The sequence below is a fragment of the Arvicola amphibius genome, chromosome 10 (assembly GCF_903992535.2).
Source record: "Arvicola amphibius chromosome 10, mArvAmp1.2, whole genome shotgun sequence".
In the NCBI taxonomy this organism is placed as follows: domain Eukaryota; kingdom Metazoa; phylum Chordata; class Mammalia; order Rodentia; family Cricetidae; genus Arvicola; species Arvicola amphibius.
The window spans coordinates 28,007,599-28,021,563 of NC_052056.1; the positions used below are offsets into that span (position 1 = coordinate 28,007,599).

Consider the following 13,965-nt stretch of genomic DNA (forward strand, 5'->3'; position numbering starts at 1 on the left):
CTGGTCTTGCCCTGTAGTTAGACTGATGAATATCTTAAATGTCACCATAGAATCTTCATCTAAAAACTAATGGAGATAGAAGCAGAGACCTGTATGAGAACACTGGACTGACCTCCCAAAGTTCGGTGGAAAAATGGGAATAGTGAGAATATGAGCAAGGAGGTCAAGACAATGATGGGGACACCCACTGAAACATTTTACTTGAGCTCATGAGAATTCACCAACTAGAGCCAGACAGGGATGGAATCTTCCCTAGGATCAAACTAGACCCTCTGATTTTATGTTACAATTGTATGACTGGGGCAGACTAGGGGCCACTAGCAGTAGAGCCTGGTTTTATCACTACTGCTTTTACTGGCTTTTTGGGAACCCATTCTCTTTGGGTGGATACCCTGCTCATCTTAGATATAGCAGGGAGGGCCTTGGACCTTTCCCAACAGACCCTCTCTTAGGAATGGATGATGAGTGGGGTGGAGCATAAGTGAGAGGGATGGAGGAGGAGAGGCAGTGACAACTAATATCCATATGTAAAATGAAATAAGAGAGTTTGTTTTCTTTTTAAAATAAATTATTCAAAATGTCTTAGAAAAACCAACCATTTGTTTACTCATGGAATCAATATTTTTAGATTTATTTCCTATAATATCTTTTGATAGTGTTTGTCTCATCTCCCAATAGCTCCTAGATGCCCTCTATCTCACTAATCACCCATTCACCCAAGTATGAACTAGGGTCAGTCTTCCTAAGACCACAGAATTAAGAAAAGTGACAGTCACTCCTTTCCTAATCATCACCTGAAGTAACTCCTCCTGTACAGTTGACAGATGGTGTGTCCATCCATCATATGTGCTTTAATATCACCTTCTCTGAATTTGCTTTGGTCGCATCTAGTCAAGCACAGCTGCTTTGAGGACATGAGATCATGAGCCAAAGGCACCTGCTAAATTTTGAAGACACTGTTATGAAGTAATGCCATGTGATAAAACATAGATTAATATAAATGAGTTAATGAAGCTTAATCTGTAGGCCAAACTTTAATAATTAGTAAAACATATCCATGCCATTATTTGGGAGCTGGCTGTTGGGAAAGAAAAAGACTGATAACAAATATCATTTCAATCCAGTTATTATAGTAGATAGTAATAAATTTTAAGTTTTAATTTTAAGTTTGTTGGCAGCCAGCAGAGACTGTATGTAGCTGCTAAAGCAGAAAGATGCCAGAATATTACCCACAAGCCACAGTCTTATGATGATACATAGAATAATAGAAATGTCTTAATTTAAAATGTAAGAACTAGCTAGCAATACGTCTGAGTTGTTGCACAAACAGTTTTGTCATTAATATAGTTTCTGTGTGATTATTCAGGGGTGGATGGCTGGGAAATGAAAGCAAGTCTGTTTACAGTTTTCTTTGCTGTATTTCATGTGAGACACAAGTATTATACAGAAAAAGTACAGCTGGCAGACCACTAGACAGACTCCTGGGTGTGTTCACTTTAATGGGCAACTTGATTTGCAATTTGCAAAGATTTGGGAGCACTTGTCTTTTGGATAGTCACTGTCAGTTCTGTGGAAATCATGACGTTTCTCCATTCCATAATGGGATTCATCTGAAAATATCCCAGCAAATATAAATCATTCTTTAAACTTGATTTTGCATACACTGGCATTCTGATGGCATGTCTTTTACCAACATAATGGTGTGAAGGATTCATACTGCCAAACCTTTGTTCTCATAGTCAAATCTACATAAAACTAGTCTCTGACCATTATCCTTATTGTCAGGTCTCACTGACAAGAAAGGAGCCCTAAAAACAGGAGGCACTGAGAGGAGAGACAGTAGGTCTGCTTTTACTGATAAACAGGCCTGGGTGTTACTGAATTCTCAAGCAGCAGACTCGGGAAGGTGCAACATACTGGCCTTTGCTTTATCCTAACAAGCTATTAATATTCTGTACTTAACTTCACCTTTCATTTTACACAAGGTCATAGTTTAAGAAATTAACTGTTTGTACCTTTACCCCTAAAATATACAGGAAAAAAAAAAAAAAAAAACCTCGGGTCGCTAAACCAGCCCCAGAGAAATTCACCTCAGTACTGGTAGTTTTATGGAAAGTCATTTGTAGGGAATAAGAACAATTAATTACTAATTACACACATAAAAAAGAATAGGGGAAAAATCTCTTGTTTAAAGATCTGAGCCTGGAATCAAAAACCCCTTTCGTATGAAGAGTCTCCACGGGGAACTCTGTAAAGGTAATTTCAGGGGATGGCCTCATGTGAAGCCCTCACACAGTGCTCCCACATGGAGTTTTTAAACTGGGCCTATATGTGTTCTCACATGCTATGCTCACACAGTACACTTTCAAGGTACTCAATGGTACTCTCGTGCAAAAGGGTCAAACAGTGCTTTCATGCAGTGTTCTTATACTGAGTTCTCACTGGGTGCTCCCACGTGCTGTCTCAGTGCTCTCACATTGTGCTCTCATACAGCACCCCCAAAGGTGTTGTTTTGTTTTGCTCCCACATGGGGTGTGTTCAGATGCTTTGCTCTCCATTTGCTCTGCTTTGATGTTCAATACAGATGTTCTCATCTCATTGCCCCTGTTGGAACTGAGAGCTCCAAATAGCATAATCTGTTCATGTCCATCAGGAGAAAGAAAACAACCCACAAAAGACTCTTAAATTTTAGCTTGAAGGGGCTAAAGCAACTTCCCATGAAGATTAAGAAAGACTTTTTCCCCAGAAACTGCTAAACATCCCCTAAAAAACATTAAAATATTATTTTATGAAATACAATACAAAACATTTGGAAATTTAAATCCTCCAACTGTGTAATTTATACACTTTAACATAATACAAATCATTCCTAGAAATATTTCTCTCATGTTTTGGTTATTTTTGAGGAATAAACAAGAGAAGTAGAAGCAAAACGATAATTCTCTTAATTCATTCAGTAAGGGCACACTTCCTTGGAAACTACACATTTAGCTGCTTCCATTTTATGAGTATATTTGAAGATAAATCAAGACATAAAAATATATGCATGGAGAAGCATAAATTAATGAGAATAAACGAGGAAAAATTATTGTCTAACATCAGAATTTAGGAAGATATTAGAGCCAATTAACACAAACCTTTAAAATTTCAAATGTAACATACAATGAAAAGATCACATTTAGTATGCATATTTCCATGCAGGGCTGAAATAAAGAAATAAATCATAATGATTTAATGTGAAAATCTAAACATACTTAGAACTGTGAAATTATGTGTTAAAGAATCATTAAATCTGACGTTCCAGTTTCCAAAGTCAGAAAAATTTGAACATTCCATTATTTGCCTTTCATGATATTTGTGTTAAAATTTAGTGCATACCAAAAAATAATCCCCTATATTCCAGTGTAGAGAAGGAGGAGAAAGTGTCACTCACTGATTCAATCCTGGTAGGGAAGGCACCACCTCTCTGTGAAGGAACTGAATGAGAACTCCAGGCTGGTTCTGGATGACTGCCTGCCTCTTGATTGCCATGCTCTCAGGCAATAGATAGCAAGATCCTTTCTTTACAGAGTCAGTCATGCCCATTATCTCTGTTTAGGAGATTCTCTCAAAAGACATGACCATAACACTTTCAAACTCTCCAGGGTCATTAGCACACTATCTTCTCTTTCAATTCTCTTATCTTTCCTCAGTCTTCAGAAATTCAATTCACTTTTGGTAAGTTGTTAAAACTCCAAGAATGCAGCTTTTGCTACTTACCTGCAAGGACTGTTTATGCAGCATCACAGAATCTATCCATTACTTACTAAATTTTTGTACACAAAGAAGGCATTCAGCAGAACATTCATGATTCATACATAAAATTAAATACTTATTGAATCCATCTACTGAAATATTTAACTCATGATTAATATTAGTTTCAAAATACTTGTAAAATATACAGTACTGTAAGCAGTATATTGTTCTTTTTCACATAAATTCTGAAATAAGAATAAATGACAATTATTTTGACATAGAATATGGTGTTACATTAATGAGCTAAAACTGATGGCATGTTTGAGATAGAAATATTTTTTAAAAATCTAAATTTAAGTAATTGGCTAGAGTAAACAGATAAGTTCAAATAGCAAATATTGTTCTTTCTACCGCCATGAACAACTACATGCTAACCAATAGTATATAATTCTATCTAATACTATAAAATTCTCATGAAGAGCATTTTAAGACAGAAAGAGCTCCATCATTACTGGCAGCTTTCTTTCCTTGTTTCCCCAATACCATCAAAGAAGGAAACTGTCTTTCTAAAACATTACTATTTTTACCTTTGCCAGTTTCCTAAAAGAAGTCTCATTTTTCAGCATCACTCTCTAACCCAGGCTGTCCTTAAACTCATGACAGTCTTCCTACACATCACTCTTGCTTCAAGCTTCCAGGTGTGAAAAGTTACAGGGGCAAACCATTCCTGTTTAAATGGCTTAATCTGTACGCACTTCTAATAAAAATAATAATAGAATTTTACTCTTGTCATTATACAATCAACACTATTAGATCGTGTGTGTGTGTGTGTGTGTGTTCAAGAGCTCACATGTACACAGGTGTGCTTGTTTGATTATATATGCTCATGCAGGTGTGTGAGCCTTTATTTGTACACACACACACACACACACACACACACACACACACACACACACACACACAGAGGCACATGGAGTCCCAACAACCACTTTAAGTGTTGTTCCGAAATTGCCTCACCTCCTTTTTCAAAATTAATTAATTAATTAATTAATTTATAAAACAGATCTTTTCTCATTTTACATATCAATTCCAGTTTCCACTCCCTCCCCTCCTCCTGCTCCCTTCACCTTTCCCCTCCATTCCATCCCCCATCCTCTGCTACTGGAAGTCACTGAATTCTAACACATTAATTTGAAGCAAAACCAAGGCCCACCCCACTATGTCTAGGCTGAGCACTGTATCCTTCCAAAGAGATACAAGGCAAGCAGTAATGATAAAACCTGGTCTACTGCTAGTTGCCCCACAGTCCGCCCTAGTCATACAACTGTCACCACACTCAGAGGGACTAGTTTGGCCCTATGCTGGTTCCCTCGCTGTCATGCCAGAGTTGGAGTGCTCCCATTTACTCCGGTAAGCTGTTTTAATGCATATCCCCATTATGGTCATGATGTCTTTGCTTGTTTTCTCACCCCTCCCACTCTTTGACAGGACTTTGGGCGCTCAGCCCTGTGCTCCCCTGTGGATATCTGCATCTACAGATCACACACTGAGTTCCCAATGCTTCTCAATGAGTCGACCGTGCTAGCTAGCCAGCAAATTATGATTTTTATGGGTTTAGTGGTTGAACTAATATCACCACACTTGCAAGACAAGTGTCTTATTGGCTGTATATTTGCATATCTTTTAATTTGAAATCTTCAACAGTTTTCAATATAATTGTTTCAACAACTGATATTTTAAAATGCTACAATTTATGGCGTCTAATAAATTACTTTCGGAAAGATGAATGTAGTTAAAGTTCAAAGAGGCTGAATTGGTATATGATGTACATTTGGGCTAGAAATAATAGCGACCATTTCCACTCTAAGGTATGGTGCACCACCCTCGCCTGTGAAAAACAATAGGCAGTTAATATTTGCTGGGTATGGAGCAATATTCCTCAATGGTTGCACTGTTCAAGTAAATAACCTTCTCTCCTATTCTCATGCAAATGACCATAATTATATCCTTTTATTAATAATATTTGGTCAGTCTTGGTGTATGGGGGATGGACTTGGCCCTGCCTCAACTTATTGTGCCAAACTTTGTTGGCTCACCATTGGAGGCCTTATCCTTTAAGATGATTGGATGGATGGTGATTTTTTGGGGGGGAGGGGGGCAGAGAGGTGGCAAACAGGAGGAGGAATGGGGGAAAACTGTGGTTGTACATAAAAAGAAATAAAACGTGAAAAATTAAAACACAAAACAAGAAATATTTATATTGTGAAAATTTCTTTTTTTAATATTTATTTATTTATTATATATGCAATATTCTGTCTGTGTGTATGCCTGCAGGCCAGAAGAGGGCACCAGACCCCATTACAGATGGTTGTGAGCCACCATGTGGTTGCTGGGAATTGAACTCAGGACCTTTGGAAGAGCAGGCAATGCTCTTAACCACTGAGCCATCTCTCCAGCCCCGAAAAATTCTTAAAAAGACAATAAGATAATTTGTGAAGAAAATAGGATTGGTTGGTATAGGAAAGGGGTATGATCAATTTGTATTTTTTAAGTACAAAATTTATAACTATATGCTATTTATGAAATCATTAAATAATTCAAAAATATTCCACTATTTCAGAATTTTGGAGTTTTAGTTTTAGAGAAAAAGAGAGCTGTAAATCATGTACAAATAGCTTTGAATGTAGTTATATTTCTAGTCTCCAAATCTTGAAGTGCAGGATATTTAATTATTTGGTAAAGATTAGAGTCAGTAGCAAGAATAATTTGCATTGAGATACTAAAATCATGAAGAAAATTATGCATGAAAGAACTACTGCATGTTAATAATTTTAAAAATCAAGTGAAATTGCAAGTATAACAACTAAAATTTCTGGATAATTTCAATATTGTGTTTAAACTGTATTTGTTTGGGGCGTATCAGACATTGAATTTTTTATGAATAATTATTGGGTTTTTTTCTTCCAAATAATTGTGTGGATTGATAATTTCTATACTGGGAAACACACTGAAAACAATGGATGGAGATAGAGACAGAGCCCCACATTGGAGCACTAGACTGAGCTCCCAAGGTCCAAATGAGTAGCAGAAGGAGAGAGATCATGAGCAAGGAAGTCAGGACCACGAGGGGTGCTTCCACTCACTGAGACTATGGGACTGTTCTAATGGGAGCTCACCAAGGCCAACTGGACTGGGACTGATGGAACGTGTGATCAATCCGGACTCTCTGAATGTGGCTGACAAGGAGGGCTGACTGAGAAGCCAAGGACAATGGCACTGGGTTTTGATTCTACTGCATGTACTGGCTTTGTGGGAGCCTAGTCTGTTTGGATGCTCACCTTCCTAGGCCTGAAAGGAGGGGGGAGGACTTTTGACCTCCCCCAGGGCAGGGAACCCTGACTGCTCCTTGGACTGGAGAGGGAGGGGGAGGGGAAATGGGGGAAGGGGAAAGGAAATGGGAGGAGGTGAATATTTGTAAAAATTATATAATTTAATAAAAACAAGAAAAAAGGGAACCTTTGAAATTAAAATATTCCTTAATGGTGATGTCAATTCTGTCTACATTCAGAAAAATGTAATATTGTAATACCTTAATTTAAAATTTACTTTTATCTTATGTGATAAAATTGTCTTGCAAAATCGGCTAAGGAAGGAGTTTCATATTAGTGCAAAGGTGAAGTGTATAATCTCTTCCAGGTATAAAGGCATGACAGAAGAAGCTTGAGGCATTATATCTGCAGTCAAGAGCAGAAAGAGATGAGTGCTGGTCCCAGCAGGCTTTTTACTTTTATTCACTGTAGAGTTCACACCTTTGGAATAAGAACTATATTAAGGGTGGCACTTCACACATCAATGGGCCTATCTTATATTTTTTACAGACATAAACAGATTTCTTTATTCATGTTTCTTCAAAATTCTATCAATATGACAAATTATCAAATTCACTAATAACCAAGTTCTTACCTATATCTTTAATAATGTCTCTTGGAAGTTTTCTGAATTATATCATCAACCTACCTATCTGTTCATATATTAATAGAACTATGCTCCTATTTATCATCAATCTTTAGATACTATAATATTTTGGTTTATACTTTGAAATTTTTTTCTTTCTTATCCTAATGATCATGTCTTTTCTGGTTTCTGAATTACCATTTTTTGCAAGACAGCTTTAACTATTTAGCTATTCTTGAAAATTTTTAAATATTAAATTATAACTTATGAATTATCATAGACTTTTTCATTCATTTCTTATTTTAAAATTCATTCCTCCATGAAAAAAAATTTCTTACAACTGAATCCAAGTTTTTCTGTATGTCTGAATATAATCTTGATTTTTATCCACTTAATTAGGAGGTTCTGTTACTGTTTACTGTGACTTTTTCAGTGTTGTTGTGAAATTTCAATTTCAGATTTATGTGTTCATAGCTATGCTTACTTCAGTGTCCAGATCACATACTTAGAACTTTATTTTTTTCTTTCAGTAAATTCACGAATGCTGTTAATACCAGTGCTATATATATTCCAAGTACTCAGGCCTTCCCGCTCTAGCTCAGCATCAATTGTCTTTATTTCTGTTTATTTTGCACTTAATGTTTCAGTTTTTACCTTCTAAGTTTGGCAGAGATAAATAATTTTAAAACATCGAGGAGGACTGAGAAACCAAGGACAATGGCAATGAACATGAACTCTACAGCATGGACGGGCTCACTGTGACCCTTGTCAGTTTGGTTGCTTATCTTCCTGGACTTAGGGGGAGCTGGGAGGACCTTGGACTTAACATAGTGAAGGGAACCCTGATGGCTCTTTGTCTTTGGAGAGGGGTGGAGTGGGAGTATGGGTGGAAGGGAGGGGAGGGAAGGGGGAGGAGGAGGGGAGGAGATGGAAATCTTGAATAAAAAAATGAGAAAAATAAAAAAAAATAATAAAAAAAACATCAGACAAAAGTATATCTCTTAAAGATGTTGGAAAGAAATTATCTATATATAAATTCAAGATTATGTCCGAAGTTCTTCTAATATTATAATGTATATGTATATAACACACATACACCCAAAATTTCTATTGGTTTTTCTCTCCCATGACACAAAAAAGAACAATGGGAAATATGATCAGCTTTGAGTACACCAATTGTCTGAAGCCTCTGGTTTGATCCTGATCAGAAGTCAACACCATTATCTGCCGCTTAGATCTTCTCCTAAAACACTAAACAATTTTCACACTTACTGGGCAATTTTCACTTGCCCCTGAATGTCATCAATCATCTTTATTAGGGAGAAAAAGTGTCATGTTTCTTCACACTTGGTCATATATTTTATAAATCCTATCATATTATAACTTTCAAATTGAACATCTGGTCTTATAAAAATTAAACTGAGAACACATTTTCAATCATTGTGAATGGCATAGAGCACCTGGTGAATTATTCCTAGAAAACCAAGAACAGTTTCAAGTATATGTCATGATGAGTCTATGAAATTGAAAAATACAGTCAGATTATAATTACATTGAACCTTTTGTAATTCTGACATGTTTACAACTTGATTCTAAAAAATTAACTCCTGAAAAGCTTTATGTTTCTAGTTAATGCAAAACAAATAATTTTTGCTGTAATTGGCAAATATTTTAAACAATTTTAATTAAAGATTTTAAGTTTTAGATTTTGTTTATATTTATCTATTATATTATCTTTGAGATTTTGTTTAGATTTATTTATTATATTCCTTTTGAATTAGTTTTTTCCCTACATTATGTACGTGCACCATGTATGAGCCTGGAGTTTTAAGTGTTATAATGCCCTAATAGAGGTATTATATGTCCTTTGATCTAGAATCGGAACTGAATGACTGTATATTTGTGAGTCATTCGTGGGCACTGGAAACTAATTTTGGTTCTTTTGAATGAATAAATGTGCTTAACTACTGAGATATATCTCCAGCCGAGGTTTTGGACTTTTTTTTAAGATTGATTTATTTATTGTGTACACAGTGTTCAGCCTCCTTGTATGCCTGCAGGCCAGAATAGGGCACAAGACATCATTAAAGATGGTTGTGAGCCACCATGTGGTTGCTGGGAATTGAACTCAGGACCTCCTGAAAATCAGCCAGTGCTCTTAACCTCTGAGTCATCTCTCCAGCCCCAAGGTTTAGAACTTTTAAACCTGCTTAAGAGATTTTATAAATTTCCATTTTAATTATAAAGCAGAAAATTAGGAAACTAAAAATAAAATGTTTTACTTATTTCCTGTTAATTTATTCAAAATGTTTGTTTTCTAAATGAGGGAACATTGAGTTTTAATATACAATATAGTAACTTCATCCAATAACTGAACTTCATTTAGACTAACATTTAAGGAAAATTAGAGTTAAAATACATGTCTTATTTATATTTTCTTATTTTTATCATATATTTGTATAAATTTTATATTATTTATTTGTTTTTTAATTTTTTTATTGTTTTTATTGAGCTATATATTTTTCTTTGCTCATCTTCCTTCCTCTCCCCTTCCTTTCTATTCTCTCCCATGATCCCTATGTTACAAATTTACTCAGGAGATCTTGTCTCTTTTTTTATTTCTCATGTATATTAGATACATGTATGTCTCTCTTAGGATTCTCTGTTTTTTCCATTCTTTAGGATTGTGAATTGTAGGCCTTTTTTCTTTATGTTTAAAAGCCACTTATGAGTGAATACATATGGTATTTGCTTTTCTGTATCTAGGTTACCTCACTTAGTATAATGTTTTCTAGATCCATTCACTTGCCCTCAAATTTCAAAATGTCATTATTTTTCCCAAAAAAATATAGAGAGAATGTCAATAATTTATGTTGAAGTTTCCTAAATTTTACATTTGTCATTTTTATTTAAAAGTATGACTGATTAGATCTGAAAAGAAGTATAATGATTATAATGACTATATCATATCAAAATACAATAAGAGAACTGACTGGTGATTTCTTGATTTTAATTTTAATGGAATTTAGTTTTACTTTTAAGTATCAAAGTAGGTTGATACTAGGCTATATTGATTAGAATTATCTCTGAATAATTTAATATTAGATATATTTTTATGACTGTCTGAAGTGAATAACTCACATAATAGTTGTCATACTATATGCCAGAAATAAGAACTTATTGAGGCATGAATATAATCACATGGCTTTAGACCTGTATTTCAGAAACAAGCTCTAATCTGCATATAATTCACAATTAGGATGGTTTTGAGCTTTATTTTTCATGGATATTACTTTGAGGTATTCTCAAACTAGATGAAATAAGGAAAACATTTGTTGAATCCTGAGGCTGTATGATATTATTAAATAACTTAATTTACAGGTGTTACTATAATCAAGAGGTCAAGAAAATAGCCTACGTTGGGATTTCAATATACAAAAACCAAGAAAAAAAATATGCACTTACAGAATAAATTCAGAGTTAAATTTATATAGTGGCTTCCTTATATTTAAGTGCAAAAATACACTTAGCATTGTCATGTTTTAGAAAATAATTGCTTGTGTTCCTTCAACTGTGTTTGGTTTTGTGTCACATTTTGTAAGTGAATAAATTTAAATGACTATGGTTAAGAGGAGTAATTTATAATTTGGAACTAAAGTCCAACTGCTAGCTGCTTTCAAATCTGGGTTCTGTGAATAATTGAAACCACTACTGGGGGAACTCTTTTTTCCATACATAATTTATTGCTGACATATTTCAACTGTTTAATTAGCTACCAAAAGTTCAAAACAATTATTCAATTTTAAGTATACTGGTGAGGATGTAAAATCCTATTTGAAAGAAATTTTTTTCACAATAAAAAATGCCTAATTTTTTTATTAATGTCATACATTTACATAGATTATTGCCTACAAGAAAGGAATCTATGCTATATTTCTGTGGTGTACAAGGTCCTTTTGTCTATGTGTTTCTTTTTTTTGGTTAATGAATTAAGAAACTGGATTGCCTGATAGGATGGAACATATTTAGGCAGGGATAACTAAACTGAATGCTGGGAGAAATAGGTAGTGTTGGAGAGAAGCCATGGAGCTGCTACCAGAGTCAGACAGACTGAAACTTTGCTGGTAAGCCACTGCCACATGATGATAAACAGATTAATGGGGATGGGTTAAATTAAGATATAAGAGTTAGCCAATAAGAGGCTAGAGCTAATGGGTCAAGCAGTGATTTAATTAATACAATTTCTGTGTGATTATTTTGGGTGTAAGCTAGGTGGACTGCCAGGAACCAATAAGTCGACCAATGGAATCATATAGAAGACCTGGATCTTAAACCACAAACCTTGAACACCTGATTTTTGATAAAGGAGCCAAAAGTACACAATGGAAGAAAGAGGGCATCTTCAACAAATGGTGCTGGCATAACTGGATGTCAACCTGTAGAAAAATGAAAGTAGATCCATATCTATCACCATGCACAAAACTCAAGTCCAAATGGATTAAATACCTCAATAATAATCTGAACACACTGAGCTTGATAGAGGAGAAAGTGGGAAGTACTCTACAACAAATGGGCACAGGAGACCGTTTCCTACGTATAACCCCAGCTGCACAGACATTAAGGGCAACATTGAATAAATGGGACCTCCTGAAGCTGAGCAACTTCTGTAAAGCAAAGGACACTGTCACTAAGCCACAAGGGCAGCCTACTGACTGGGAAAAGATCTTCACCAACCCTGCAACTGACAAAGGTCTGATCTCTAAAATATATAAGGAACTCAAGAGACTAGACTTTAAAATGCTTATTAACCCAATTAAAAAATGGGGCGCTGAACTGAACAGAGAATTCTAAACAGAAGAAGTTCAAATGGCCAAAAGACACCTAAGGTCATGCTCAACCTCCTTAGCTATCAGGGAAATGCAAATCAAAACAACTTTGAGATACCATCTAGTACCAGGAGAGGTCCTAAAGCTACAGAGAAACCCTTTCTCAAAACAATACCACCAAACGACGACAAACTTTTCCAAGTATGCATAAGTAAGGAAATGAGATATGGATAAATTTTAACACAGATTCATTTTGCAAAGTATGAATTAACACATTTAAAACACACAAAAATACTTAAGAAATTGTAAAAGAACACAAAATATTATTGAATGGCATTTGAAACCACTATTTCTGGAAAATTACATAAGTTAATTACTTTAAGCTTCAAAATATATAAGTATATATTTATATATTTGTTTTACACAAACAAATATTAATAAACATTTCTGTAGAAATATTTGAAAATGACTTTACTTTGAGAATCCTTTTTCTTTCGTCAACTGATATTTCTACAATTAGGCACATTTAAATGACTTTATTGTTATGATTAAGAATATTCTTCAATCTTTTCCTGCTTTAGCGCGGCCATCATCATGAATGACACGGTAATGATCCGGACCAGGAATTTTATGACCAATCGTCTGCTTCAAAGAAAACAGATTGTTATTGATGTCCTTTACCCTGGGAAGGCAACAGTACCAAAGACAGAGATTCGGGAGAAGTTAGCCAAAATGTACAAAACCACACCAGATGTCTTCTTTGTATTTGGATTCAGAACTCATTTTGGTGGTGGGAAAACAACTGGCTTTGGCATGATCTATGATTCTCTCGATTATGCAAAGAAGAATGAACCCAAACACAGACTTGGTAAACATGGCCTTTATGAGAAGAAAAAGACCTCCCGAAAACAACGAAAGGAACGCAAGAATAAAATGAAGAAGTTTAGGGGGACTGCGAAGGCCAATGTTGGTGCTGGTAAAAAGCCAAAGGAGTAGATTCGCGGTGACTTGATCTGCTGTTTGCAGACAATTTCCCAGAGGACAAATAAACTAAAAGCATATGTGAAAAAAAGGAATATTCTTCAAAGTGTGCACATTATTTTTATGTATTTGTGTTATGTCTAATCAGAATATATATATATATATATATATATGTGTGTGTGTGTGTGTGTGTGTGTGTATAATATCCTATTCTAATATTTAATTTCCTATATTTATTTTTATTTTACTGTTGATCTGAAAAATACTTCAACTTTCTACATTTTGCCACATGTCCTGGATTTATTCTATGTCCCACATTCATACACATGAAAATTGATAGTGAAATATATATTCAAATCAAAACTTGAGTAATGAAATTAAATGGGGAATCGAATATTTTCATGATTAGAGCACATAATTCAAAGTTAAAGAAGGATAATTTTGATATTTTCAACATATAGCATACACT

At 34.9% G+C, this 13,965-nt stretch overlaps 1 protein-coding gene across 1 annotated transcript; it reads left to right on the forward strand.

Annotated features, from left to right (window-relative positions):
* Nucleotides 1–13,109: 13,109 nt before the first annotated feature.
* Nucleotides 13,110–13,559, forward strand: LOC119825457 (40S ribosomal protein S24-like). The gene has a single exon (XM_038346318.1). The coding sequence runs from the start codon at nt 13,110–13,112 to the stop codon at nt 13,509–13,511; it is 402 nt and encodes a 133-aa protein (XP_038202246.1). The 3' UTR covers nt 13,512–13,559.
* The last annotated feature ends 406 nt before the right edge of the window (nt 13,560–13,965 follow it).